Genomic DNA, 24,918 nt, shown 5'->3' with positions numbered 1-24,918 from the left:
CCAGGGTCACGGCGTCACGCACCCAAGCAGAGGCTCCGAAAAGGTAACTGCTTCCCCAGGTAGGAATCGAACCTGGGTCCTTCGCGTTACGAAGCCCATGTCTGTCCAGTTGCGCCGTAGACGCACACGGTACTCACATGAAAAGTGTTGGGGTCTCTTCGTGGGCCTTTTCAGGAACTGCGGTACCCTCTCTTGCCTACTTTTGGTATCAACGCCAGGCTGATACAGAAACTAGTCAAGAGAGAGAGAGAGCCATAGCCCCACTTTGCGAATGAATGCTCCGCACTTCTACAGCTTTCATGTTGAGTGGAACTGCTTGAATTTTTTTTATTATCTAGCTTAACTGATCCAAATTTGTCAAAGTTAACATGATTATAATTCATACTTAGCAATCTTGAGAACGACCATATCTAATCCCGATACATTTCGCCGTCAGCTCCTCACTCTCTTCACCATGTGACCATGTTCCTGAATTCTGAGTGCATTGTGTATTATGGCGATTTATATTTTTCTTGTCCTTTATTTGTTGAAAATGTATCCCTCTTTCGCCATGTTCAAGTGAGCAAATGGTGTATCTTCAAATTTACCCCACCCTGTACCACGATATATGTGATTTCATTTATATTTTTTGTTGTTGCGCACTGACCCTGCCTGTAAACTGTATGTTATATGTCCTGTACTTTCCCGATTTCCCCCCTTACCCAATGCCCTGTTCTGGGGCCTGTAAGGTTTTTTTTTTTTTTTGAATAAAGAATGAATAAAGACCCAAACTTGTATTTTGTCGTAATGGTACCTTCAACATCGCTCGCCCATTGCGAGCTCAATGCCGCCTTTCTTTAGCGTTAGGCATCGATGCTCCCATCAATCCTTAACCGACCGATCCTCAAATTTTTATGAGTGCGTGCACGCGTTCGTGGACAGTTTTAGTACAGACATATAAAATAAAGCGGACTTGTCGGTTCTGCGGATCGATTACGAGCTATATATGGGTTCCAAAAACGGAAATCATGTTGACTGGCCACAAGTAATGCCGGCTTTAGTTACGGGACCAGGAAATATTAACTAATCCTTTGAAGGAGTGGAAAGTTCCCGGCACTAGCGGAGCCCGTGCCGCAGTGTGGACGTAGTGGTTGGTCCGCTAGGCCGCCGGGAGAGAACATGTGTGCAGCGAATGCGGTGCTGTCTGCAGTGCGGATCTGCGAGTGCGGAGGACGCATCTACGCCTACCCTTGCTCGACTACCACGTTCTGTTCTTATGGGCGAAGTTTCAACTTCCTCTAAGCTTTAGGCGAAGATTATGTGGCTTGGGTTCAATGTATTTTTGCTGTCCGTCAACAGAAACCGAAACCGAAACCGAAACATAAACAGAAAAAGAAACAGAAACAACAGAAGCGCGACAAATTCTGTTGTGCGAGGCGTTGGAAAACGAACGTCTCGGTGTGTATCTTGTGTTTCAAACAGCCTGTGATTCAGATGGTGATAGCGCAGTTACAGAACACACCGGCATTTTCGTCTTCCTCACGAAAGGAGCTTGGGACTTGAGCACGAACCAGGGGCAAGAAACCCGGTTAAGAAACCAAGTTAAGTGGAGCACATAAGCTCTACTTAACTGGGTTCTTTATATTAAAATCTTCATACACGAAAAAAAAGTCCTCGGGACACATAAATCCGCGTGTGGGCTTTGAGGGCTTCCCCGGCGATACTTATAAAAGACTTCTTTACTGCTTCATCGTGTTTGCGTCTTTTTTCGCTTTAGTTTCTTGCTTTCTTTGGCGCCAAATAATTTTTCACGCACACTGACGCCGCTACGCACCTTCCCCAGAATCAGAGTCCGCCATGGCTGGAGTGCATCTGTTCTACTTACGGGCCGTCACGCTCACCTGTCACGTGATATGACGTCAGCATCGGGCGCACTAGGCTAACTCATAATTGCCGCAAACAATGTGCTCACGCAGCGTTGTGGTAACTAACTGGGATCCTACTTTGGAGACCCGGGGCTCAATTCCCATATGGACTGCGTCGCAGCTGTTTAAGCTTGAGCTTGGTCCGGTGGCGTTGGCAAAAAAAAATGAAAGAAAAAAATGCCTCTGCCTGTAAATGGGGCACCACCTCGGATGGGGTATTATAACAGTGAAGCCTGCTTTCGCGCCTGCGCGGGTGTGAGCACACGGGGAATATGCGTACGCGCACCCTTTGTTGTACCATCTTAAAGGTGGTAGTCTTTCTTGAGCTACTAAAACGCAAATAAAAATGTCATAGCTTGCACCATTGGTGCAAGGCTGAAAAAAAAAAAGTGGAGCTAGGAGTCAACCTAGGTCCTTCCCCCTAGGATCCGCTGTCAGGGTAGGGGACCGACTGGAACGGCCTTGTAAAATTCCGCTAAGCTTAGCCTCACCCCCAACACTTGGCCTAGCCTAGCAACAACATCGCAAAAGCTAACAAAACTTAGCAGAGCCGAGCAAAACTTAGCAGAACTTAGTAAAACCGGAAGACGCTAGGTCAACCCCCAGCTCCGCTGTTTCTCCAGGCTTGCACCATTAGTGCAAGCTGCACCAATTTTTGTTATACGCTCGTTTGGAGCGGCGGCCATTTTTCTTACCGCACGACGACAACGCAGGTTCCGCCTTAAAATAAGATGCATACTGAACGAAACGACAGTCCTTCACACGAGATTCACACAGTTGGGAGATTTGTCGAAGTTGGATATCACCCTCAACAAATCTGAAGAAGAAAAAAAAGCTTTTTTGCATTTTATGGCATCCTTTTTTTTTCCTCTGGGAATGGCGCGAATAACGAGCGGTGTCTTATGTTCTGTCTCCTAATAAATTAAATTATTTTCCGCACTCTTACTTGGCCGGCGGCGCGAATAATGGGACGTGTCCGATATTCCGTGTCTTCATAAATTAAATCCCACTTCCCGACATTGCTTATTCGAGCCGCGCGTCTCAATGAATACGTTGTGCATATGTTCCCCATATTTCACGTCTCGCCTTCCATATCCTCGGTTGCGAAACTGCTTACTCAATACGCAGGAGTGTCAGAAAAGTCAGCTTCGTGTTTCCAAAGCATACACACAGCTAGCGGTTCGGCCATTTCTCACTTCCTCAGAGTATTTTTTTTCTTCTCTCCACCCTTTCCGAGGGAAATTCGTGACCGGCCTCAGAACGCAGATCCTGTTCACGGGCGTTATTAATATGTAACGACGAGCGCGCGCCGCAAAGTGTCGAATTTTGAATCTGATCGCTTATGCGAGCAAGAAGTTTCCGATGCGCCGCACGAAATTGTCTACAGCGCGTAAGTATACTTACATATACACGCGCTTGTTCACACGCACGCGTGCTCTTTTGTACTCACAGATAGAAACTAGTGAAGGGAGAGAGGGGTAAAAAAGAACCGTCGGCCAAGAAGGCAAGAAGCGGCGACTCAGCGTCCCGTGCAGCCTCGCTTTACCCCGCCGCTAGGCGTCAGTGTAAGCGGGGAGCTCGTGCCGCGAGCGGATCGTAGTTCGTGATCGGTCCGCCCCGCGCGCCACGGTCGCTTGCGCCGGCAGCGATTGTGGCGTGCTCGTGCGGGTTGCATGTGTGTTTATGATGTAGTACACTTGGTAGGACGCGTGGTATTATAGGTTCCCCGACGGATCGTGATGGCCCGGGACAATCACGGGTAATGAAACCTCGCGTAACAGGTCGTTTCGGTTGCCGCGGCTTTTACAGCCTGCACGCTCGAACTCGGTTACGGCGTGTAGGAAGAAGCAGCACGGACGGCTTCTGTCGGTGCCGCGTCGTGCGTGCGGCTGTTGCGTCGTGCGCGATGCATTGAGAGGGGCCGGTTGGATGTTAATCATTGGTATTTTTGTGTCGGCGGCCGCATTCGTTACTTGTACAGAGTCTATCATTAATTTATCGATGGTTGTGCCCCAACGCACCGCCGGGCAAAATTACGCGCCGGATGATAACGAACGACGAGAGGCATCGCTGGCAAGCGTATCAACCACCGCCGTAGCGGGACTGTGTGCACCGAATTTCACAATTCCTTAAAAAAAACGTATTTGATATTCTGAAAATTCACATTTTCAGAAATAAATCTATATAAGAAACGTCCAGGTTGCGTACAGCAAACGCTTATATCCCCAGCTTTCTCCCTCAAAATTCAGAATAAGTTAAAACCACTGCAAGAAAGTAATATTTCGCACAGAGTACGGAGTCGCCTTGGATATAAATACTGTGAAAAGATTCAGCGGAACTTCGAATATTTTTAGTGTAATTCGCAGTCAAAAGTTACGGCCCATACATTTCAATGGGGTAGTTTCACGGGCTCTGGAAACCTGGTAGACCTACCTGCTAAACTTGTGATTGCGTGCAACGGAAGCTTTCGCCAGTAACATAACCGGTGCAAGGATATCTTGCATTGCACTGAATATCTCCAGGGTTGTCACTTGTGAAATAACTGCGATGAGCCGGAAAGCTGCACACGAGGCCTGATGTACTATAGTGAACTATCGTTCACCGCCAGATTTCTTCAGGAAGTGGCTTTCACGTACCACTCGAGCGTTCCCCAACAATTTTGTATGCGGCCCATTGGATTTTACATTTGAAGGCAACCGATGGTTGACAAGATGCCGACTCCCAGTTGGCATTTCCATGCGAGTCTCGCTTAGTAAGGACGTCACTGATGTATGTGTGGTATTGGCAATGTTGGAAGCAATGCAGCCTTTATCAGGCACGTGACCGCCGAACTTGCCGATAGACAAGAGCAGGTGTTGATAATGCAGAGAAAAGGAACGCCTGTGGTACAGGGGGGTGTCGGGCATTGTAATAGACGATACTAAACAAGTTTACAAACATCGCGTAATAAAGTGCAAAAGTAAGTGTTAATAATAACTTACAGTGGGCTGGGTGCCGCGAAAGATTATGTTTTTTTTAGCCAACCTGTTCGCACGCCGTTCTGGGTTTTGTCTGAATGCATCTTAGCCTCGATATCGACTTGATTGATTTGATTTGATTGATTGTAGGATTTAACGCGCCGACGCAACGCTGGCGATGAGGCGCGCCGTAGTGGAGGGCTCCGGATTAATTTTGACCACCTGGGGATCTTTAACGTGCGCCGAAATCTCGAACACACGGGCGTTTTTGCTTTTCGCCTCCATCAGAAAAGCGGCCGCCGCGGCCGGGAATCGAACCCGCGAGCTCGTGCTCAGCAGCGCAACGCCTTAGCCACTGAGCCACCGCGGCGGGTCGATATCGACTTCAGGAGCTTATTAAGATAGCAAGGCAAAGTTGTTGCAAGAAGGGGGGGGGGGAAACAACATCTTTACTCGCCGGCTAAAAGGTCACGGTGGCTCTCACTCCCTCGCTAGGAGGGGGGTGCCGGCCGCGACTGCTGGCGTGTGATCGCCGCCAGCGCAAACTGCGCGGCGGCTTTCTGTGTGTCCTTGTCCGTCTCTCGCACCGCAAGCGCGAGATGGGGCGGTAGTATATTCGTTCCCGCTTCCGCGTCGTTGCAATCCCACATCATGTGGGTCATGGTCGCCCTCGCGGCCCCGCACACCGCACACTGGTCCGTTATGTATCGTTCGGGCGTGACATGCACGGCCCACACCGGGGTCCACGTCGCTCCCACTTGGAGTTGTCGGAGGAGCGCCGCCTCCTGCCGGGTGAGGTCCGGGTGCGGCGCAGGGTAGCGTTTACGTTGCTCCCTGTGCCATTCCAGGACCCCTCCATACGTTGTAATCGGGGCGGGCTCCTGTTCTTCCACCCCCTCGTCTTCTGCGTTGTCGTTGTCGTCTCTGGCGTCGTTGTTTTCTTTGGCCGCACGAGGTGACGCGGCGCGCCGGCCGACGGGGCGTCCGGTTAGCGCCCTCGCCGCCCTGTCCGCGTCCCCGTTGCGGTTGCGAACGGGTCCCACGCTGCCCATGTGGGCCGGGAACCATCGCAAGGTTATCGGCATCCGCGAGTCCAGGGCTCCGCACACCCTCACTGCGTTCACACACACTTGGTTCCTTGCGAAATTGGCGATTGCCTCCCTCGAGTCACTTAGCACCGTCGTGCATCCTCTGGCGGTTGCCGCCAGCGCTATGGCCGTTTCCTCCGCTTCCGTGGCCGTCTCGACACGCACGCTGCACGCCGCGACGACTCTGCCGGTGGTTGCTTGCACGACCGCCGCCGTGTAGGCATGTCGGCGGTTGTCGGGGTATCGGGCCACGTCGACGTACATGGCGCCGGCGTCGTCATCGTACGTCTCTGCCAGGGTGCGAGCCCTGGCCAGGCGACGCTCATGGTTCTCTGTTGGATCCATGTGCCGTGGGATCGGTGCGACGCGGATGCTGTCGCGGGCCTCGCGCGCCAGCGGCAGCCGCCTCTTGCTCTCCCGCAGCCTCGTTTCGTGTCCTACCGCGACAAGGATGGCCCTGCCCGTGCGCGTCGTTTCCAGTCTGGCTATCTGCGCCGTTGCTTGCGCCTCTATGATCTCGCTCAGCGTGTTGTGCAAGCCTAAGTCGAGCATGTTCTGTGTATTTGTGTGGGTGTATAAGCCCAGCGCAGCTTTGTATGCCCGGCGTATGAGAGCGTCGAGCTTATTGCGTTCGGCCGTGGTCCAGTTGTGAAAGGCGGCCACGTACGCCAGGTGGCTTATGACGAACGACTGGACCAGCCTCAGCGTGCTGCGTTCCTTCATGCCGGCGTGCCTGTTCGCAATCTTCTTGACGAGGCCGAGTGCTCGGCTTGCTTTGATTTGCAGTAGCTTGACGGTGTGAGCGTTGCGTCGGTGTTCGTGGATGTGTAGTCCGAGGACTCTGATGGTCTCTACCTCGGGTATGGCCGACCCGTCGCCCGTGCGCACTTGGATGTTTGCCGCCTTCCCGTTCTTGGGGCTTCGCGGGGCCTTCAGGATTAGTAGTTCCGACTTGGCGGGGGAGCATTGCAGCCCCGTTCCCTCGAGCTGGTCTTCGACCGCTTTCACCGCGCACTGGAGCGAGTCTTCGATCTCTCCGTCGCTGCCGCCCGGCACCCAGATGGTGATGTCGTCGGCGTAGATTGTGTGGTTGACGTTGGGGGCGCTGCCGAGGCGTTCCGCAACCCCGATCATCACCAGGTTGAACAGCGTCGGAGAGATCACCGCTCCTTGCGGCGTGCCCACGCTGCCCAACGTTTTCGTTGGTAGTTCTAAGTCTCCGGCCACGATGGTCGTTGTGCGTGCCGTGAGAAAGTCTCTAATGTAGGCAAACGTCCTCCTTCCCATGTTGAGGCGGGACACCTGCCGTAGTATGGCGTCGTGGCGAACGTTGTCGAAGGCGCCTTTTAGGTCCAGGCCCAGGACGGCGGCGTTGTCGACGGATCTCTTATTATCAATAATATCGTGCTTGAGAAGCAGCATGGCGTCTTGCGTGCTGAGGCCCGCACGGAAGCCGAGCATCGTGTTGGGATAGTGCTCGCCGTCCTCGAGATACCTTTGCCATCGGTTAAGTAGTACATGCTCCAGCACCTTGCCCACACACGACGTGACCGAGATGGGACGCAGGTTCTCGATGTCTGGCGGCTTGCCCGGCTTGGGTATTAGGACCGTGCGAGCCTCCTTCCACTTGGGGGGTAGGGTGCCGCTCCGCCAGCACGCGTTGTAGAACGTCGTGAGCGCGGTGATGGCCTCGTCGCTCAGGTTTCGTAGTTCCTTGTTGGACACGCCGTCCGGGCCGGCCGCCGACTTGCCGTTGAGCTTTTGCAGGACCGCACGCACCTCCCACTCTTCGATGTCGGCGTCGAGCGCCTCGTTGGGCTCGCCCTCGTAGTCCGGTAGCGGAGTCGGCGGCGTGGCCGGCAGGTACTTAGCGTCCAGTCTGCGCCGCACCTCGTCGTCCCCTAGCTCCCTGCGAGCCTTGAGGAGGGTGCGGGCCAGGACGTGCTGCTGCTCCCCTTTGGTCTTACTCTCGTCGAGGAGGTGGCGCAGCAGCTTCCAAGTCCTACTCTTGTGTAACTGTCCGTCGGCCTCTTGGCATACGGCGTGCCAACGTTGGCGGTTGAGCGCTGCGCAGTGCTTTTCGATTTCCTTGTTAAGGAGCGCCACGCGCTTGCGAAGCGTTCGGTTGCGCTTCTGAGTTCGCCATCGGTGTTTCAACGAGTCGCGCGCCTCGATGAGGTGCGCGAGCCGGCTGTCTACCTCGTTGACTTCGTCCTCGGCTTCCAGCTCGGTGGTGGCCCTCTTTGCTTCCCGGCGGATCGCCTCCGTCCACCTCTCTATGTCGTCTATGACGCTGGGTACGTTCGCGAGGTTGGTCCGGAATGCGTTCCAGTCTGTGTGCTTGTGTGTGCGTTTGGGGCTCGCCCTGCCTTTTAACGGAACGGTTAGCTCGAGGAGACAGTGGTCGCTGCCGAGCGTCTCGGTGGTGTTTCTCCACTTCACCTTCGCGTTGTTACTGAAGGCGAGGTCCGGGTTGGTGTCCCGGTGCACCGACGTCGGGGCGTGTCTGGTCGGGATGGAAACGTCGTTGACGAGGTGGTAGCCGGCCGCTTGCGTTTCCGTCAGCAGACTCTTTCCTTTTGCCGTGTCGTGGCCGTAGCCCCATTCCGTGTGCGGCGCGTTAAAGTCGCCGCAGAGCAGCGTCGTGTGGTCTTCGGCAAGCCGCTTGAGCTTCCCCACGATTGTTCCATATCGTTGTTGCGCGTACCGGGGTTTCGCGTATGCGTTGGTGACGTAGACGTGCTCCTTCTTGCTGCCGCGGCCTACCACCAGCTCCACGGTTAGGTGCTCGACGTTCGCGGTGTGCGCGAGCGTATGCTCCAGGCTTGTTATGCCTTTCTTGACGAACGTGCAGACCCCGCCGCTCACTCGGGCTCCGCGTTCCGGGCCCTTGGGGTGTGCTAGGGCGTAGGTGCGGTACCCCGGCAGTGTCGGGGCGTGTTCGCTGTGAGTCTCTTGCAGCAAGATCACGTCCGGTCGGCGTTCCGCTTGCGTGACGTATTGCGCGAGCGTCGCCTTCCTCCCTCGCAGGCCGTTGATGTTCCACTGCCATACGAGGAGGTCGTGTTGTTTCGGTTGCGTCGTCGTCGTTGTCATTACGGGGACGGTCTGGGTGACGGTGTTGTTGAGCGCGATCGCGACGTGAGCTTCTTGCACAGGGCCGCTAACATGTTCTCTATCTTGTCGGACCGGGCTTTGAAGCTCGACAGCATCTCCGCCTGGGCCGCTTCCACTGCCGATAGCCGGGTGTTGAGCGTATCAAACTGTCTATTGGTGGCGTCTTGGTAGCTTTGGAGCTCTTCCCTCGTTACATACTGTTGCCGCGCGTCGTCTCGCGCCTTCGACTTGAGCGCGCGCCTCCTCTTGACGGGCTCGTTCTCGGCTTCCATGTCGTCGTGCATTTCCTCGACGTTTGCGCCTTCGTTTGCGGAAGGGTCGTCGTCTTGTGCGCAAGAAGTGTGCAACTCACGTTTGTGGTGGTGATGAAGATGTGGCTCGTCGATATTGCACGCTTAGGATAAAATTGCGAGGTTACTTACTGATTTTTAAATAATAACCGTAGTATGAAGACAAAACTGGAGAGCACAGTCTCACCCATGGTGCCATTGCACCACGTCCCTAAATAAACGTGTTTGGCCTTCAATACATTTTCGAACACAAAAGGTTGTTTGAGTATAAAAAGAAATACGAGTCCTGAAGAAAAATGCTGCGCAGGTGCTATTCAAAACGTTCTCTTGTAGACGATTACATTTAGAGATACTCACAGGCAAGCAAAAACAAAGTATTCGCACATCCACATGGCATGAGAAATGAATTTTTAGACGCAGAATCGTTAAGTATATGTAGCCACCCCTGCTCCTGAAGGTCAGGTCTAGGAAGCCCTCTAACCTGACGCGCTGCTGCGTTCCTCCAACGGGCTAGCGCAAGCGGTGGGACGCAAACCGGATTCACTCTGGCGGTTTCATCTGCACCAGGGCGCCAAATTCAACGTAACTCTGTAGCCCGATCGAGCCTCCGCCACATACGTAACCACGTGTAGAAGCAAGCAAGCGGCGGGGGGAGGTCGGTCGGTTGTGTGTGGATGTGTGTACAAGCCATCGTTTTCGTGGGCCTGGGCGTATAAGAAGATGTATGATGGAGTCGGTGGAAAGCGGTAGCCCGCAGACTTTCCTGCCAATATGTTTCCTCTTTTTCTCCTTCTTCTTCTTCTTTTTTTTTTTTTTTTTTTGCTATAACCGGAAGCCATTGCCTAGGGCAGCTCGTGAGGAGTTCGGGCTACCGCGTGCTCTCCGAACGAACTTATTCATATTCCTGTCAGCTTCTACAGAACTGCCCCCACCCTCCATCCCCACCCGAATACAGTGCAGGTTATGGGAAAAAGAGTTGGAAGACTCTATTTAAGAACGTCCGGCATTAGTTATCTTCCTCGCTGCATAAGCGAAGTAATGGTAGGGGCACGAAACAGGCAAAATTTGCGTGCGCTGGAACGAAAGACGAACACGTGTTGCCTGGTTAGATTACCGCTAGATTACAAAATTAGTACGCGTTGATTAGTACAGCGCTTTTCTCAGTTATCGCTCGAAATAGTCTGAGCTTCGAGGTATCCTGTCTCTACCATCCGCCTGTTGATGCAAGATGCGTGCAGACGGACGATGACGATCTTATCAAACCACGTTTATCGGCCTTGCCTTTTTTTTAATGCCTCTCCGGACGAAAACCTAAAGAGACGGGGCTCCCGCTAGTATATCGGGCGTGTCACGACGAGGGTTCCGTTTCAGTCGCTTAAATAATAACTCCAAAACGCCCCTCCCACAAGCTCAGGAGAAAATAATTACGTGTATTCACACCAGCGCGTGACTTCACACGCAGCATCATTTGTAGTGTTGTTTCCAGGGTTTCGTTAGGCATTTTCAAGTTTTGGCTTAGAGCTTTTCTTTAGTTTTATCTTTAATTGTGAAGCAACCGCACCCTCGTGGGCGCCGTCCACCCTGTACCGCTGGCTTCAGCCTGCTTTTTAAGGCGAAAGCTTTCTTAGTGGGACCCATGGCGTCATGTCAAAAAAAAAAAAAAAAAACTAATGCTTTTCCCTATAGACCGGTTGGTCGACCGGGAATATCCGACAAGATCCGTGTTCACACGGCGCGTGCGTGAAACCGGGGGTCTTCCGTTGTGTCAAAACGGTGACTTGAAAATCGCGAAAAAGTAACGGTTCTAGATAAGACGATATACGCATCAGTCATGAAGAAGGAGTTCAATGGTATACCTTTATCTTATAAACCACGTACCGGTATACATTTAGATCATTCGTACACGCGTTGAATTAGTGCGTGAAAAATTATCGCATGAGTTCGTTCTTCATTTGCGACTTGGGTCTTTTAAGGTTTGACAATTGATCGGACGCACTTTTAGCTTTCACGCTTCTCTCAACTTTCTCTACGAATGGATGATAAACTCTTTTCCTCATCTCTGCGCTGCAAAACGAGTCCCAACGGAAGGCGTTCCGTAGTAAGCGAAAAACCGGAAGCGGCAGCGAATTTACCGGAGAGGCCTCTTTTTTTTTTTTTTTACGGAACCCTTTCCGGTGGGATCCGTTTTTTACAGCGTGGAGTGGGAAGAGCTGCTTGGCCGGTGCGGTGGCGAGAGACCAATTCCTTTGTCCGTTCGATTCAGCCTGCACCCCTTGAACCTGCAGTTCACAGCGGTGCAAAGCCGGTTCCGTCATCCTGAATAATCGACGGAACCAGGCCTGCACTTTTTTCGTCTGCTTCTGCACCTCCTTGGCAGGGAGTGCAGGTGCCGCGAGCTGCACCAGTGAAACGAATGGCAGAGTGCTGCACCGCCTGCACTGGTTCTCGAATTGCAGGTGAATCGAACGGGCCCACTAATTCCCGGTGGCGTATTTGCGTTTCCTGGTCAATACAGCCAGCCGTCGTCTGAGCTTGCTATGGGGCTTATATCACAGTATAAGCGTCCTTAAAGCATACAAAACCACCCGAACTGAAATAAATAACAGCACAGGACCTACAATGGTTTGAGGATATGCTTTGAGGATCTGATGCTCCCGCTTCACAAAAATATGAATTGGAAGCGTAGAAGTTATAGAGTAGTGCTATATGCTAAGCTTCGAACTTAGCATTAGCAGGTTATCATTACCCCTGTGCCCTCGTGGTATCTCAAACGAAATGTACCAGAGCATGGGAACGTGAAATTACAACAGATCTACGTCTATGTGAAAAAACAGGCTTGCGTTCTTGTTTTTCGAAGTTGGATGTTATCGACGTCAGGTGGCTTTTCAGAACACTGAGCAGGATGAAGTTTCGCACTATGTACACTCACGAAAGGGCCTTTTCTACTTCCGCAGTTTTGGGCGTCGGGAGTGTTTCCAAGTACCCTATTAGCCTTTCTCCAATAGTTCTTCGTTATAGCCGATATCGCGTGCGGCTCTCGCAGTTTCGGTTTCGTTATAAAAAGAATAAGTGTCACAGAAATAAAGCGTGGCCAACCAAGCTTCGTATTTAGTTCGCTATAGACGATAATTTGCTGTATCAGCGTTCGTTATAACGAGGTTCAAATGTGGTGCCATCTGACGAGTTTGTCTCAAAGCAAAATGGAGAAATTGTTAATGTTATTTGCCTTCGTATAAAATAGCCATAGAGAGAGAGAGAGAGAGAGAGAGAGAGAGAGAGAGAGAGAGAGAGAGAGAGAGAGAGAGAGTTAATTTTGACTGGAGTGACCAGGTCAGCTGTGCTAGTTGTGGTGGTTACGCAAGATAAGGATGGTTACAATAATAGCCTGAGTCCCTCACTTTATTGGTTAGGCGTTTCGTTTGGTAATCTTAACATTTTTGTGTGTTGCAGGAAGGCTGGCGGTGACGACAGCACAGGAGCCGCGGTCGTCCAATCACGGTGAGTGAGCCTTGCTGCGTGCCTCTCCGACGAGGGCGTTTCCTATTTCTTGAGTCGCTGCTTAAGGTTAAACTTCCGCATCATGCACTCGTTCGCGCAACCGCACATTGGCAGCTTAAAACGCCGGAGCTCACCCGTTAGAGCGGCATTAAATGCTTAGCCACCAAGACGTATAAAAATTGCTGCGTGCCCGTCCTTGAAAATTAAAATATAATAAAAGAAAAAGAGTTCCGCAGAACCGAATGGTAGCAGCACGCCATTAAAGCCACGCGATCGTACAATCCGTATATTCTTGTTTCGCGAGACACAGGAACGTCCATAAAAAACCCACTGTATCTGAGAAACACTATCCGGCTTCTTAATGTCCTTTAAATACTGGCCCACTGAGCGCCACCGCACGCTTTATATAGCGCAGCGCGTTTAATTTCCAGCGAGTCGAGTGCTACATTTGAGGAAAAACGGCCGGCGAAGGGGAAAAAAAATGGGCGCTGCTTCTTCTTCGGCGAGGCCTTGGTGCTCTACTCTTTTCTTCCTTGACCCTGACCGTGGCGCAGTGCGCGTTCCCGGCAGGAGAATACGGCCGCTGCTTCGCCTCGATTCCGCCCCGGGGTTGTGCGAAGGCCAGGGACGCCGTGTAAAACCGACCACGACGAATAAACTGGCTGTGGCGTCTCCCGCATTGCGCAACATCCTCGCCGCGGTCGCGGCGAGATCGCATCGAAGACGGCGCTATCGCGACCTTGTAGCCGCCGTCTTCGCCCTGCTTTTGATCCCGAGCGTGTGCGGTGTGCGACGATGCCGCACGCTGCACCGCTTCAGCCGAATACGCGGCCGTCTTTCAGGGTGCGGAATCAAGCTTCCATTTTGCTCCACCAGGGTTGTAAAAGCGCGCGAAATTTAAATATACATCTCTTAACATTAAAAAAAGGGGTCGTGGCATTCACTAACGGAACACTAACAAGTTACTTGTCCCAGTATGCCCGACGTTTTTAATACCTGGAGGTAGCAAATGCAGCACTAGTCTGAAAATTTTTAAAATTTAAAAATTTCCTGTCAGTAGAGGAGCATATGAGGGGATGTCTTCTTCTTTACAGTGCAATTATTCATCCAAGCATGGACTTATTCAGTGAACAGCTGAACACCTTTTCCACACCCTTTCAACACCGTAAGAAAAACCAAAGGGTGTTGAAGTTGATCAACACCCTTTTTTCCCAACAAAAAGGGTGTAGCTCAGGAAAAGGGTGTTGAGACTCAAGAAAAAGAGTGTAAAGGCCTTTCAGAACCCTTTTTCCACTTATGCTACACCCTTTTTGGCTAAAAGGGTGTAAAAGGTTTAGTGTCAAGCGTCGTGCGTATTGTTAGTTCCAGGCATTTCATCGATTCCGTGCGTGCGTTTCTCACGGTGCAGACTTCAAAGAAGTGGTGCAATGAAACCATCAGCCCACGTTTAAGCTCCCGGACGAGGTTCAACGTTTACCGTCTGTGGAGTAACGTTGGTGTTCTCGAGTGCGCCAATAAATGGTGACGTGGTGAAGTTTATTTGTCGTGAAAAGGGGGTTACAATTCATTATATATACGTACGAAGGTCCCATAGTCACGTGACTGTCACGGGACGCTCGATGAGCATTTTACAATGCATAAACACAAAGTGCAAACACCAAAAAAAAAGAAATTGGGGCTGATTCGCACTAGTGGCGTGAAAAGAGGGCAAACAGCAAAGCTGGCGGCCCCACATAGCTTATTCATGGTTCAGCTAAGTTTATGCGTGGTTATGCTTGGAGACTCGGCCAAGTTTTCTGCGCCGCGTCGTAGTTAGCCCCCTAAAGAGCAATGAACACTCTTTCATTAAAGTATGTAAAATGCACGGGTGCCCACCGGCTTTAGAATGAAACTCCAAGAGTAGCGGAGGGCGCAACGGGACTAGTGTCTGCTCAACATTTTTGGACTTGTTCGGTGGCCACCGCTCGGCTAGTGCGGTCTGGCGTGTGGGACGCTAATTAAGGAGTTGATTAACGTTATCGCTTCTCGGCCCTTTGGCTTCTTTGATTTTGGTGTTCATTCTTATCATTGTTCCGTCAATACTGCACCCACCGTCGGAACTAGCGATTGAGCGAGCCACCCCGCGACGTGTTTCCAAAGCCGTGCCCGTGCCAGTTGTTTTGCACCTCCGACAGGTGGCGACACGAGTCCGGCCCTCCTGGCGAGGTTTTCCTGCGCAAGTTTGCCGGCCCTACCGTCAGCTTAAACAGCAGCGTTGTTAAAATGTAACGCTTCATTAATTAATTACGCAATGACTAGATCAAAATTAAGCATTCGGTACAAAGCTTGTATCTAGATAAACATTCGCGCAACAGCGACAACAATTGCTCGAGAAAAATACCAGTTATCTTCTTAGTTACGTAATATGACAACAAATAACACTGGCGTCACACATCTCGAATGACAGGTTTAGACACTGCTAAATTACACTGAAAAAGAAAACGCTAGTCATCCAGAAGAAGATATGTTAGTTCTTTTTTTAGATGCGTAAAATGGCATGCCGGATTTCATGTGCGAAGTCAGAGTATTCCACAAAAAAGTTGAAGCAGAAGGAGCTCTACGCTCCTGCAGGTGTGTTTTATGGTAGGGCGGACAATATTAGCAATAGACGCAGAAACTGCAATGATATTTCGAGATGAGTATTTGCCATGTATTAAAAAAAAATTAACCTATTTTCATGCCTCCAAAATCTCCTGACACAGCGGAGCTGACTTCAGCACGCTGACGGACACCTTTCGCAGAGGCAAGACGTCGCTCACAACGCCACTCGCCGCGCTATGTACGTGCTCAAAGCTGATCCACGAATATCCGCTACTTTATCGGTGCATATATACGTGGGATGCTACCTCGCCACGTGCCCAGATCGCTCATGGACGACCGTGGCGACGGTGGCGCCATCTGTCGGAGAAGAAGGGTACCTTTGCCTAGCGTGACGGGCATCAAGCGGGGTGCCTTCGCCTGACGTGACGAACGTCATCACCGGACATTGCGAGTCCCTAACAGAGCTCTGCCGTTAAAATTTACTTATAAATTACTGGCTCCAGGGCCCGTGTGTTTATTGAGAATATGGAATAACGGAAACTGTCCCGCTTTTAAAATACGGTAAAATGACTTTTGGTTACCGATAGTTGTCCTTGCCGTTGTTCTTGTTGTGAGGAAAAGGTCGGCTGTTCGCCGTATCCTTGCCAACGAGTTCGATGCGATGCTAGTCCTTCCATGGGCTCGCAGACACACAAACGGCCCATATATATTTACTTCGTGCTGTGACCCTACTGCGTTTTTGTCGACCACGTACCTTCAATGCACTGGCTGTGGTAGCAGAAGATGCACCAGTTCATCCTGTCCTCACCGCTATCATCACTACAGAGGCCACGATAAATTTGCATTTAAAGGACGCTCCACAACAAATACACTTTTGCTGCAGTGAAGGGTCCAAAAAGCGTTAATAACGACGTTAACTATTACAGCTCTGGATAAGTACGACTATACTTTGAATGGTACGTATAATGATATAATGGCAACATTATAATAAGGCAAGCCAACCCGGAATAATCGTATTACGCCTGTGCAATCGCCTGGAGATTTATTTTTATTACCTGCCGTCTTGATTTTTTCGTGTACGCTGTCTCCCTGCATTCTATCTCCACGGAATTTTCTGACGAGATAACATCACACATGTTTTCAGTGACTCGGAGGGACTTATCAGAGGAAAAACATCAACTTATTAAAGTCCTTATATTTGAGAGAGCAACGCAAAAAGCGCAAATGATTCCTTAGCGTCGCTAATTTGTTTCTCTGACACCGCTGAGCGGGAAAGCCAACGTTCAATCCCCGCTTCGCAAGTAGGCTTCAACGGTATAGCACCGCTGGTTATGGCGTTGCTGCACATTGCAGCCTCTACTATTTATACCAATGCGTTGTCGGTACTTCATGCTGGGTAGGCACTGGTTTCTTCCGGCAATCATATGCTCTCTACCGCTCAAAGTTGTAAGTGAACGACTAGCCTTCTTTCAAACGAGGTTTATTAGCAGCGAAGCTGTTTAGCGATTCGTTGATTCCGGCGTTTCACAAAACTTAGTATAACAGTATAAAGAAAAGAAATCACGGACAGCATTCAAGCTCATGTCTGGTAGATCAGCGGAGTTAGAGTCAGTCGTAGTACCCACTCGGCTACCACCGTAAGTTATTACCCAAGAGTCGAACGGCTCACTCACTCGGCTGTGACTGCGGCAAGAGGAATCACGGCACATGCTCGACACAGAAAACGCGATAGAACACACGTTGCCCCTGCGGGTGCCTAGTTTAAGTGTGCGCATTGCGTTCGTTCCTTCTGCTTCTTCAATTTGCTTCTTCGCCATTATGGCAGCAAAGATAGAGTAAAGGTCGTTGCGGCAGCGAATGACAAGCAAATCGGCTGCAATAGTTAAACCGTCGTTATAGTCATCGATCACCTGGTCGTCACCTGTCGTCATGGTTGTCACCTGTCCATCACATTTATTCGAAGTGTGTCTATACAGCTGCAATGTTAACCTGCAGTGGCTTTTGTATCTATGTTTTTACAACCCACCATTTATGTAACACCCCCCTGTGGGGTCTTTAAGGGAATAAAGTGAAGTGAAGTGAAGTGAAGTGAAGTGAAGTGAAGGTTGCGTACAGCTTCTGTATCTTCAAGACTTACGCGTTAGTGTGAACTTCCTTCAGTTTTTTATGACCGAGGTAAAATCAACAATATTAAGGCTCTTGAAGGCTACGCAAGAGCTTTCGACTTTTTGTCGAGGCGTTTTTTGTCAAGTGTCAGCGCCAAGTAGTTTTCCATAAGTTATCGCTCCCTGATCTGAAAAACGAGCTCTCCCGGGAACTGCCTGCGCTTGAGGACAAAGGTCTCCAGGACGCGGTTTCAGCTATAAATATTAATTTCTCCTATTCCGACCAGCCGAGCACACTCCCTTTGTATTTGTAAGTGATGCATTGCTCCTCTGATAATCGCCTCCGTAGATCTTGGCAGGCGCACAGCAAATAAATTAACTTTGGCTATTGAAACCGTGCCTGACGAACGCATTCCCGGAACAAGGAAATAAGGAAAGAAAGAAGAGAAAAAAAATAGAGTAAGCAAGAAAGGAAGGAACAAAGAAAAAAGGATGGAAAGGGAAAGAAGGAAATAAAGAAACAACGAGCAAAAGAGAAAAGATGGAGAGGAAGACAGAAAGTGAGAGAAAGGGGGAGGGAAGGAGAAAGAAACAAAGGAAGGAAGGAAGGAAGAAAGAAACAAAGAAAGAAAAAGAGAGAGACAAGGTCCTGAGCAATGATAAGTTTTGAAAATGAGCGGGAACGAATTGCAGATGAGATAGAACCATTCGCAGCGCAGTGATCGACCTTTTCCGTTTTCGCGGCCGTGTGTTAACTAGCTAAGCCGCACGAAGAACAACACCCCGGTCGCACCGCAAAACGTCCTACACCCGATCTTCGGTTGACTAGTTTACGTCCCGAATTTCAAGTAGCCCAAATCCCAGCGGGGTGCTTTTAAGTGGTCAGCAGTGTTTGCCTCTGACCGGAAGCGGATAATGTATGGAGGCAAGAGGGGTATGGTGCCCGAAAGAATAGATTCGGAGACATTGCCCGGGCCAAGGTAGCTTTGGATGTTTGCATCGGTATGCAAAATTCATCTTCTCCGATTCTAAAATAAGTGCGGCGTAAGAAAAAGCTGAAACATATTTTAACGCAACCATACCTACGAAAGATTCTACATATTCAGTTTATTGAACAATACGATTTTTTTCTTATCTTAGCTTTCTAATCTGGAGCTTGGTTCGATGACGCTCGCGAAAACTGTTCGCAAAAAAATACCGATGAAAAATACCAAGCGCACGTGAGCGTGCGCCTCGTGAGAAGCGTCCGGTGTCGTCCAGGCTTACGCCACGTGAGGAGCTCGCAAAAATAATATAAAGAAAACAGTTGACGTGCGTCCGTGCCTCAAGTGGAGAACACAGACGCCGAGTTCGCGAAGCCGGTTGCCATGGGTTCTAACGCGTGCTAACGCGGTCCACTTTGTGAGAGATGTGAAAGGCTGCGGACAAAACGATCCGGGCCTGCCATCCATGAAAAACTCTCAGCGGCAAGTTCGCAAATCCCTGTGAGGCGCCGCAGCCGGGTCTCCTCTGAAGGGAGAGCTGGTGCGAGAGTTCTGTTGTTTCTCCAGCATTGCACCACCATTTCAAGCTGCGCCAATTTTTTAGGGGCGAAGCGCCTGAGGGGTTCGGGCTGTCGGCGTCTCCTGACGTCGTCGTCGTTTCATGTAGTCACTGCACTAGACCACCGGGACACCCGCTTTCCAACGGCTCGCGCTAGGGCGCAACACGCACTATAAGAACACACCGGGACACTTGTTTTCCAACGCCTCGCGCTAGAAAGTTTCATCTCCGTGGGCAAAAACGCGTACTAAAAGAACACACCGGGACGCTCGCTTTCCAAAGCCTCGCACTGGAACGCTTCGTACTTCAAAGACACGAGAATTTTACTGCACAGCTGTATACCGCTACGCCTCAACGGTTTCACCTCCGTGGGCAAAAACGCCAAGGCGCCAAGAATACACTTATACACTCCATGCTTCGCCCCTCCCTCGTTTCACTTTAGTGGAAACGGCACCGTTTCTGTGTTCTCAGTAGCTTCCTTGTATACAGCCTTGGACGCCATGCCTCTTACATATCCGGACCTTGGCGTCGCAGAGAAAGAAATCTTTCGCTTCCCTTTTTTCCTAATCTTTTCGTTCCTGGACCACATTTTCGGGGTCCAATTTTTTTGTGGCCAATTTTTTAGAGCAACGTTTTCGAGACCCTCTTTACCCACATTCGCGAGAGGTATTTTTTCATCTTTGGGGTTTTTCGCTTCTTTTTTTAAGCGCGTATATCACCAGGAAGAGGGAGTAATTTTACGCCAAAGTGCGGCTGAACTTTTCACCTCAAAACTTCGCCGTGGCTCGTAAAAGCTATACAGCATCGCAGCTATCCGCGGATGCTGCACAGCCCCAAAGCCAATACTATTGAACATTGGATGGGATGTTTTTTTTTTTTTTTTTTTTTTCCAGCTCTTTACAGGGCCTCACCCCACCAGAGCCGCCAACTACAAGCAAATAAAATATCCGTCGCTGAGTACGGATTCAGCAGTAACACAATGTCCTTTGTGAACAAACCGTTGTTAGTTGCTGTTGTGCATGCATAATAAGGTGGCAAATTAATTTTCAGAACTGTACTTCTTCCCGTGGCGAAAAATATGACCGATATGATTTTTGTACAGGAATAAACACGCCAACCACCAACCCGCCTGCGAGAAGAAGAAGACACCCAAAACAACTAAGCCCTTTAGCCGGGCATCTGAATTTGGATATCGACCCCTTCTTCGTGCAGGTCCTTATACAAGCGACTCGAAAGACGGCTATCACGTACAAAGATTTGCGACCGCGTGATACACGCGCGCACCCCAAAGGAACGCCGGCATCTCTAGATTGCCCCTGGTTTTACGACGCCGCGGGTCGGCTTCACCGCGCGGCACCTTATGCAAACCGCGCGGCGTTTCGGACACCGCCCATGGTTCGGCTCGCAATAGCTCACACGTCGCGATCGTCGGAGCGCTCACCTCAGCGACGAGGCAAACAAATTGGCGCAAAGCAACGACAACGGCGACTGCGCACGAACAGCCCTCCGAGTCTACACTGCTCCCTCTCCCGGGCAGTAGTACCGTTAGCGCAACCACGTGGCCCTGCCTCTCCCCCTGCGCTTCGCGAGAGCACCAACTGCTTGCGAATCACGTCCGGCGGGGCCGATGCATTAGCGCGATGATTCCGACGCCGACGCAACCGCGCGATTGCTTCGCCGTTCGCGCCACTTTCGCTTATTTCCTCCCGGCCGCCGAATTGTTTCTCTTCCGTCCCTTTGCCGATTCCCCTGCGAGGCCATTGCTTCTGTTTCACATCCCCTTCTTTCGTTCATTTCAGTTGTTTCTTTTTTGTTTTTCTGGCAGTTATGCTTATAGCCACAGTGCCACATGCCGAAGCAACGTGTTCGTCTTTCTCCCATCCTGAAACAGTCGTGTCGGCAACACCGCAACCGCGTTCGCCGCTCTCCAGGTTGCGTCCTCGTTCACGGCAGCGAGCGGCGCTCGATATAATCCGCCCGTCCCTTCCCTTTCCCCTCCCTTATCCCCGCCGCCGCTCCCTTTCGACGTCTCCCTAAACCGGCGTGAATGCAGCGAGCAAGCGAGCGAACGCGTGCTCGGGCAACCCAAACGATGAAGCATCCTCGAGACGACGAAGCGCGCGTGTATTATTCAAACGGCGAGCGCGCGGTCACGTGCGCCGCTCCTGCTCTGCCATTCGCGCGAACCCGGCGCACTACGCGCGGGCTCTGATTTGCATGATGTCTCCTTAGCCGCGTGCGCACGTGTTTTTCCCTGCCGCAGCGCCACGGCTTCCATTGCTTCCGCACACTTTGGACCGCGTGCTTGCGAATCCCCCTTCCTACCCCACTACTTGGAGCAGTCTTTTTTTTTTTCGTTCCTTCGAGTGGCTTTTCCAAACCAGAGAAACCCTCAATTCCGAAGCAGATAGCTTCGGTTCCACGCAGCAACCTCTGCATAACTTCTGTGCAGTAGAGACCGACGAAACTGGCGGCAGTGAGTGTGACTGGGTTAAGCGTGGCTGCCGGAGTTTTCTTCTATTTTAATAGTTCCAGTGTGCAGTATTTCAATATTTCAATTACATCGTTTAAGCGGTCCGTCTTGATTTGGTGCCCGTAGAGAAGCTGCTATCCACGATAGTCTCCGCGTAGCGTCTCCTGTAACGTAACGTCTCCTGCCTCTTTTATTTTGCCCGTGCCGTTTCGAAGTTGTCAACGCCCCACTCTCCCCGCTTCCACAGAGACTTTGTAGATCCGATCGTACAAGCGGGTAAATTATAAAAAAACTGAAGGATTTAGAACTTCATATTACCTTACCTCTGTTCGAACGACTTTGTATTAAAGCTGTAGTCGAGGAGTAGCATTCGATAGGCTTTATCAGGGAAAAAAGGACGTATAGCGTGCCTGCAAACGAACGCTATGTTTTTGTACGCAATTATAAGTCGCAAGAAAACACAAAAGACGATGCTTCTGGCTTTAACCCACTGTTCATGCGTACAGGAATGAAGAAGTTAAAAAAAACAGTACACCGAAGGCACGGAGGTCAACCATAGGAGCGTCCGGTTGGCTACACTATAAATCTTTTCATCTAATTCTCATTAAGAGAGCAGCCGTTATTTTTTTTTTTTTTCGTTGGGTTGTGTTCATTGGCGCAGTTGGCAGGGCTGTCTTACCGCGCATGCGCAGAAAAGCCCGGAACATGCCGATGTGTTATCAAGGCTTGAAAAATGAATGGCTCTATATTTGCTTCCGATCTGTACGCGCTGTTTGCAGTCTTGACTCGGCCGCGAAAGGCTGCAGCGCCGCTCCCGATCTCCGCAACAACCTCCGCATTTCCTGCACAGAATTAGACTGCCGTGTGTGCGGGAGTGGTGAGAGCGACGCTCCCGACCGTCAATTCGGGAAGAGCGAACCCCGCACGTGACTACTCGAGTGTTGCACGTGCCGAGCACACGTTATGGCCATCGAAGCCGTTTTGACTCGTGCGCCTCCACCGCCGGCGGCGTTGTTCGCTGTTTTTTTTAGCGACCGAGGCACGCACGCGACTCGGTTGCGTCGACCCGTGAGATGCCACCGGCGTCGTGATGATGACCCAGCGGCTCGCAAAGGGATTAGACCGTCCGGGGATGCCCTCCGCGCTCGCCCGTGAGGTGCTCCGTATGTCCCTGGCGAGGGTTCACCCGTAAACCAGCGGACGCGCAAGTGATTCTTTTGAAATGACTGCAGTGGTCGGTCCTGTCACGGACCTCGTGGAGCACGCCTCGCCCCAGCCTCTCCCTCTCTCTCGGCGTGATATTAGAGCGTGGCATGACTACTTCGAACTGTCCGTCTCTCCTCTAAATCTTGAGAACCAAAGAACGCCGCCTACCGGACCATTAACTTCTTTCTTGAGGTATGGTTTGTTAGTGTCACTGTCACTGTCGAGCCGAAAGGCTCATCATGATGCAAGAAACTGTGAATTAGCATAAAAAAATGTTCCATAGAAGTCGTTACAAGGTTTCATGCTCTTGTCATCAAAGTAAACCACGTGCATTCGATGATCTGGTATACGTCGATAATCCGCTCAAACGTCAAAAATAATAATAATAAAAAATTGGCGCAGCTAGCCCGAGCGGTGAAAGGCTGGAGAAACCGCACAGCTAGCGGCCCCTCTCCCTTCGTCGAAGACCCGGATATTGCAGCTAACACGGATTTCCAAACTTGCCCCTGAAAGTTCTCCATGACTGGCAGGCACGGATCACTTCGTCCGTAGGTTTTCACATCCAGGCGGATTTAAAAACTTACAGCACTGCTGTTAAAAATAAAATAAGGGCTAAAACAAGAAATTAGGTACGAAGTACATGAGAGGGTCGGAGGATAGATGTAGTTTTATTCTGTGTGTATTGTTTCACTTGTACAGCATCAGTACTGCTCGCCAGGCAACAAAAGGAGGTTTACCCTCCTGACCAGGCTTCAACCCCGTTTGGGAAGGAACAAAGGCTTTGGTGTTAGAACGACACAGAAATTACAAAATACCTCGAAAGCTAAGAAGCACTGAGAGGCAAAACTTATTCCACTTCTGAAATTTCAGTACCAATGAACGACATTTGCAATCAGGTGATCAACCAATAAATGCGGGCAGCAGCAAACATTAGCTAAAAAACGCGAACTAAGCACCATGAGTTCGAAATTGGCGCGCAAGGCGTTCTGGGAACACGCAACGAAGGGTCATTGTACTTATAATTAACACCTCGTCGCAAGGAGGAAACAGGACCCACGCAGTACGCTTGAGGGCTGGAACGGCACCGCAACACTTTGCAATAGAGCTCTTTGCAATTGAACAACCACAGAAAAAATAGCCCCGCTATCCTTTTCAATAACTTATTATAGCCGCAGCAACATTTTACACAGTTACAACTTTAACGAATCTTTTTCGAGCATGCAACCAAAAGGGTAGCACCGTATATTTTGCGTTGAGGTGGTGAGGGAGGGGAGTATAGGCCACCTATAGTGCCTATAGTCAAATAAAACACCGCATAATTATTTTCCTTTCACAAGCAATGCGCTGTTTGCTTCGACCTCGCCGTCCACCGCGACGATCAGCCATTTCACAATGTTCCTGTAAATGAAGGGAAACACCGGAGGACCATTCAGAGCGCGCCATAGATGGGAAGCTTGGCGTTCATTGCCATTGAAGAATGATAAAAACGTTCTCTCTTGCTTTTCTCTCTTTTCTCTCTCTTCTCTGTATTTTCCCATTCTCTCTACCCTCGCTACCTCTTTTTTTTCTTTCTCTCTTCTCTCTCTCTATAACTTTAGTTTGATTTGTCGAACTTTCTTTTCGGTCCTTGTTGCGTTTTCACTTTCCTTCTTTTTTTTCCTGGTAGGTATACCGCTCTCCCTTACAAGGAAATACTGCTAACGCAACTGCATCATTCTACAATTTGCATCTATATATACCGTTACATGAGCAGAGAGACAGAGAGATTTGTTCGCCCAGAAGTAGAGAGCTTGGGCTCTCTCTGCCGCGTTGGTCCGCCAGAAGATTTAGGTTTCTGGCGGCGTCTTCGGCCATCTGGACAAGGCGTAGCTGCATTAGGGAAGGGGCCGCAAATATCCTTCAAAGGGTCTATAAAGAATAAATACTAGTTTGGCTCATTCAAAACACTAGATTCCCGCAATAAGAATACTGCCGCTTTAAAGCGGAATTCTCACAACTATATATCTAAATACGGCAAAAAACAGCTCGAGCAGTGGTGACTCATCACGCCACTACTCGCCACGTCCTTATGACTTCACAAGACGTTTGTGCGTTTGGCTTGCGCCCAACAAAGCCACCGCCAAGATGGCATGACTGGGAGATTGTAGTGGGGCCTTTA

General features: G+C 50.5%; 1 protein-coding gene across 2 annotated transcripts in view; it reads left to right on the top strand.

The window, feature by feature from the left end:
• Positions 1 to 24,918, top strand: part of Trh (PAS domain-containing protein trachealess) — a 450,481-nt gene that overhangs the window by 146,761 nt on the left and 278,802 nt on the right. For both annotated transcript variants that reach the window (XM_077681612.1, XM_077681614.1), the window contains exon 4: positions 12,807 to 12,854. In XM_077681612.1, coding sequence (XP_077537738.1) covers positions 12,807 to 12,854 — 48 coding nt within the window. The remainder of the gene's footprint in view (positions 1 to 12,806; positions 12,855 to 24,918) is intronic.

Source organism: Haemaphysalis longicornis, unplaced genomic scaffold (genome assembly GCF_048455015.1).
Source record: "Haemaphysalis longicornis isolate Haplotype H1 unplaced genomic scaffold, Haemaphysalis longicornis Haplotype H1 scaffold_8, whole genome shotgun sequence".
NCBI classification, from domain to species: domain Eukaryota; kingdom Metazoa; phylum Arthropoda; class Arachnida; order Ixodida; family Ixodidae; genus Haemaphysalis; species Haemaphysalis longicornis.
Note: the sequence above shows the minus strand (reverse complement) of the source record. Positions and strands in the feature narration are given on the sequence as shown.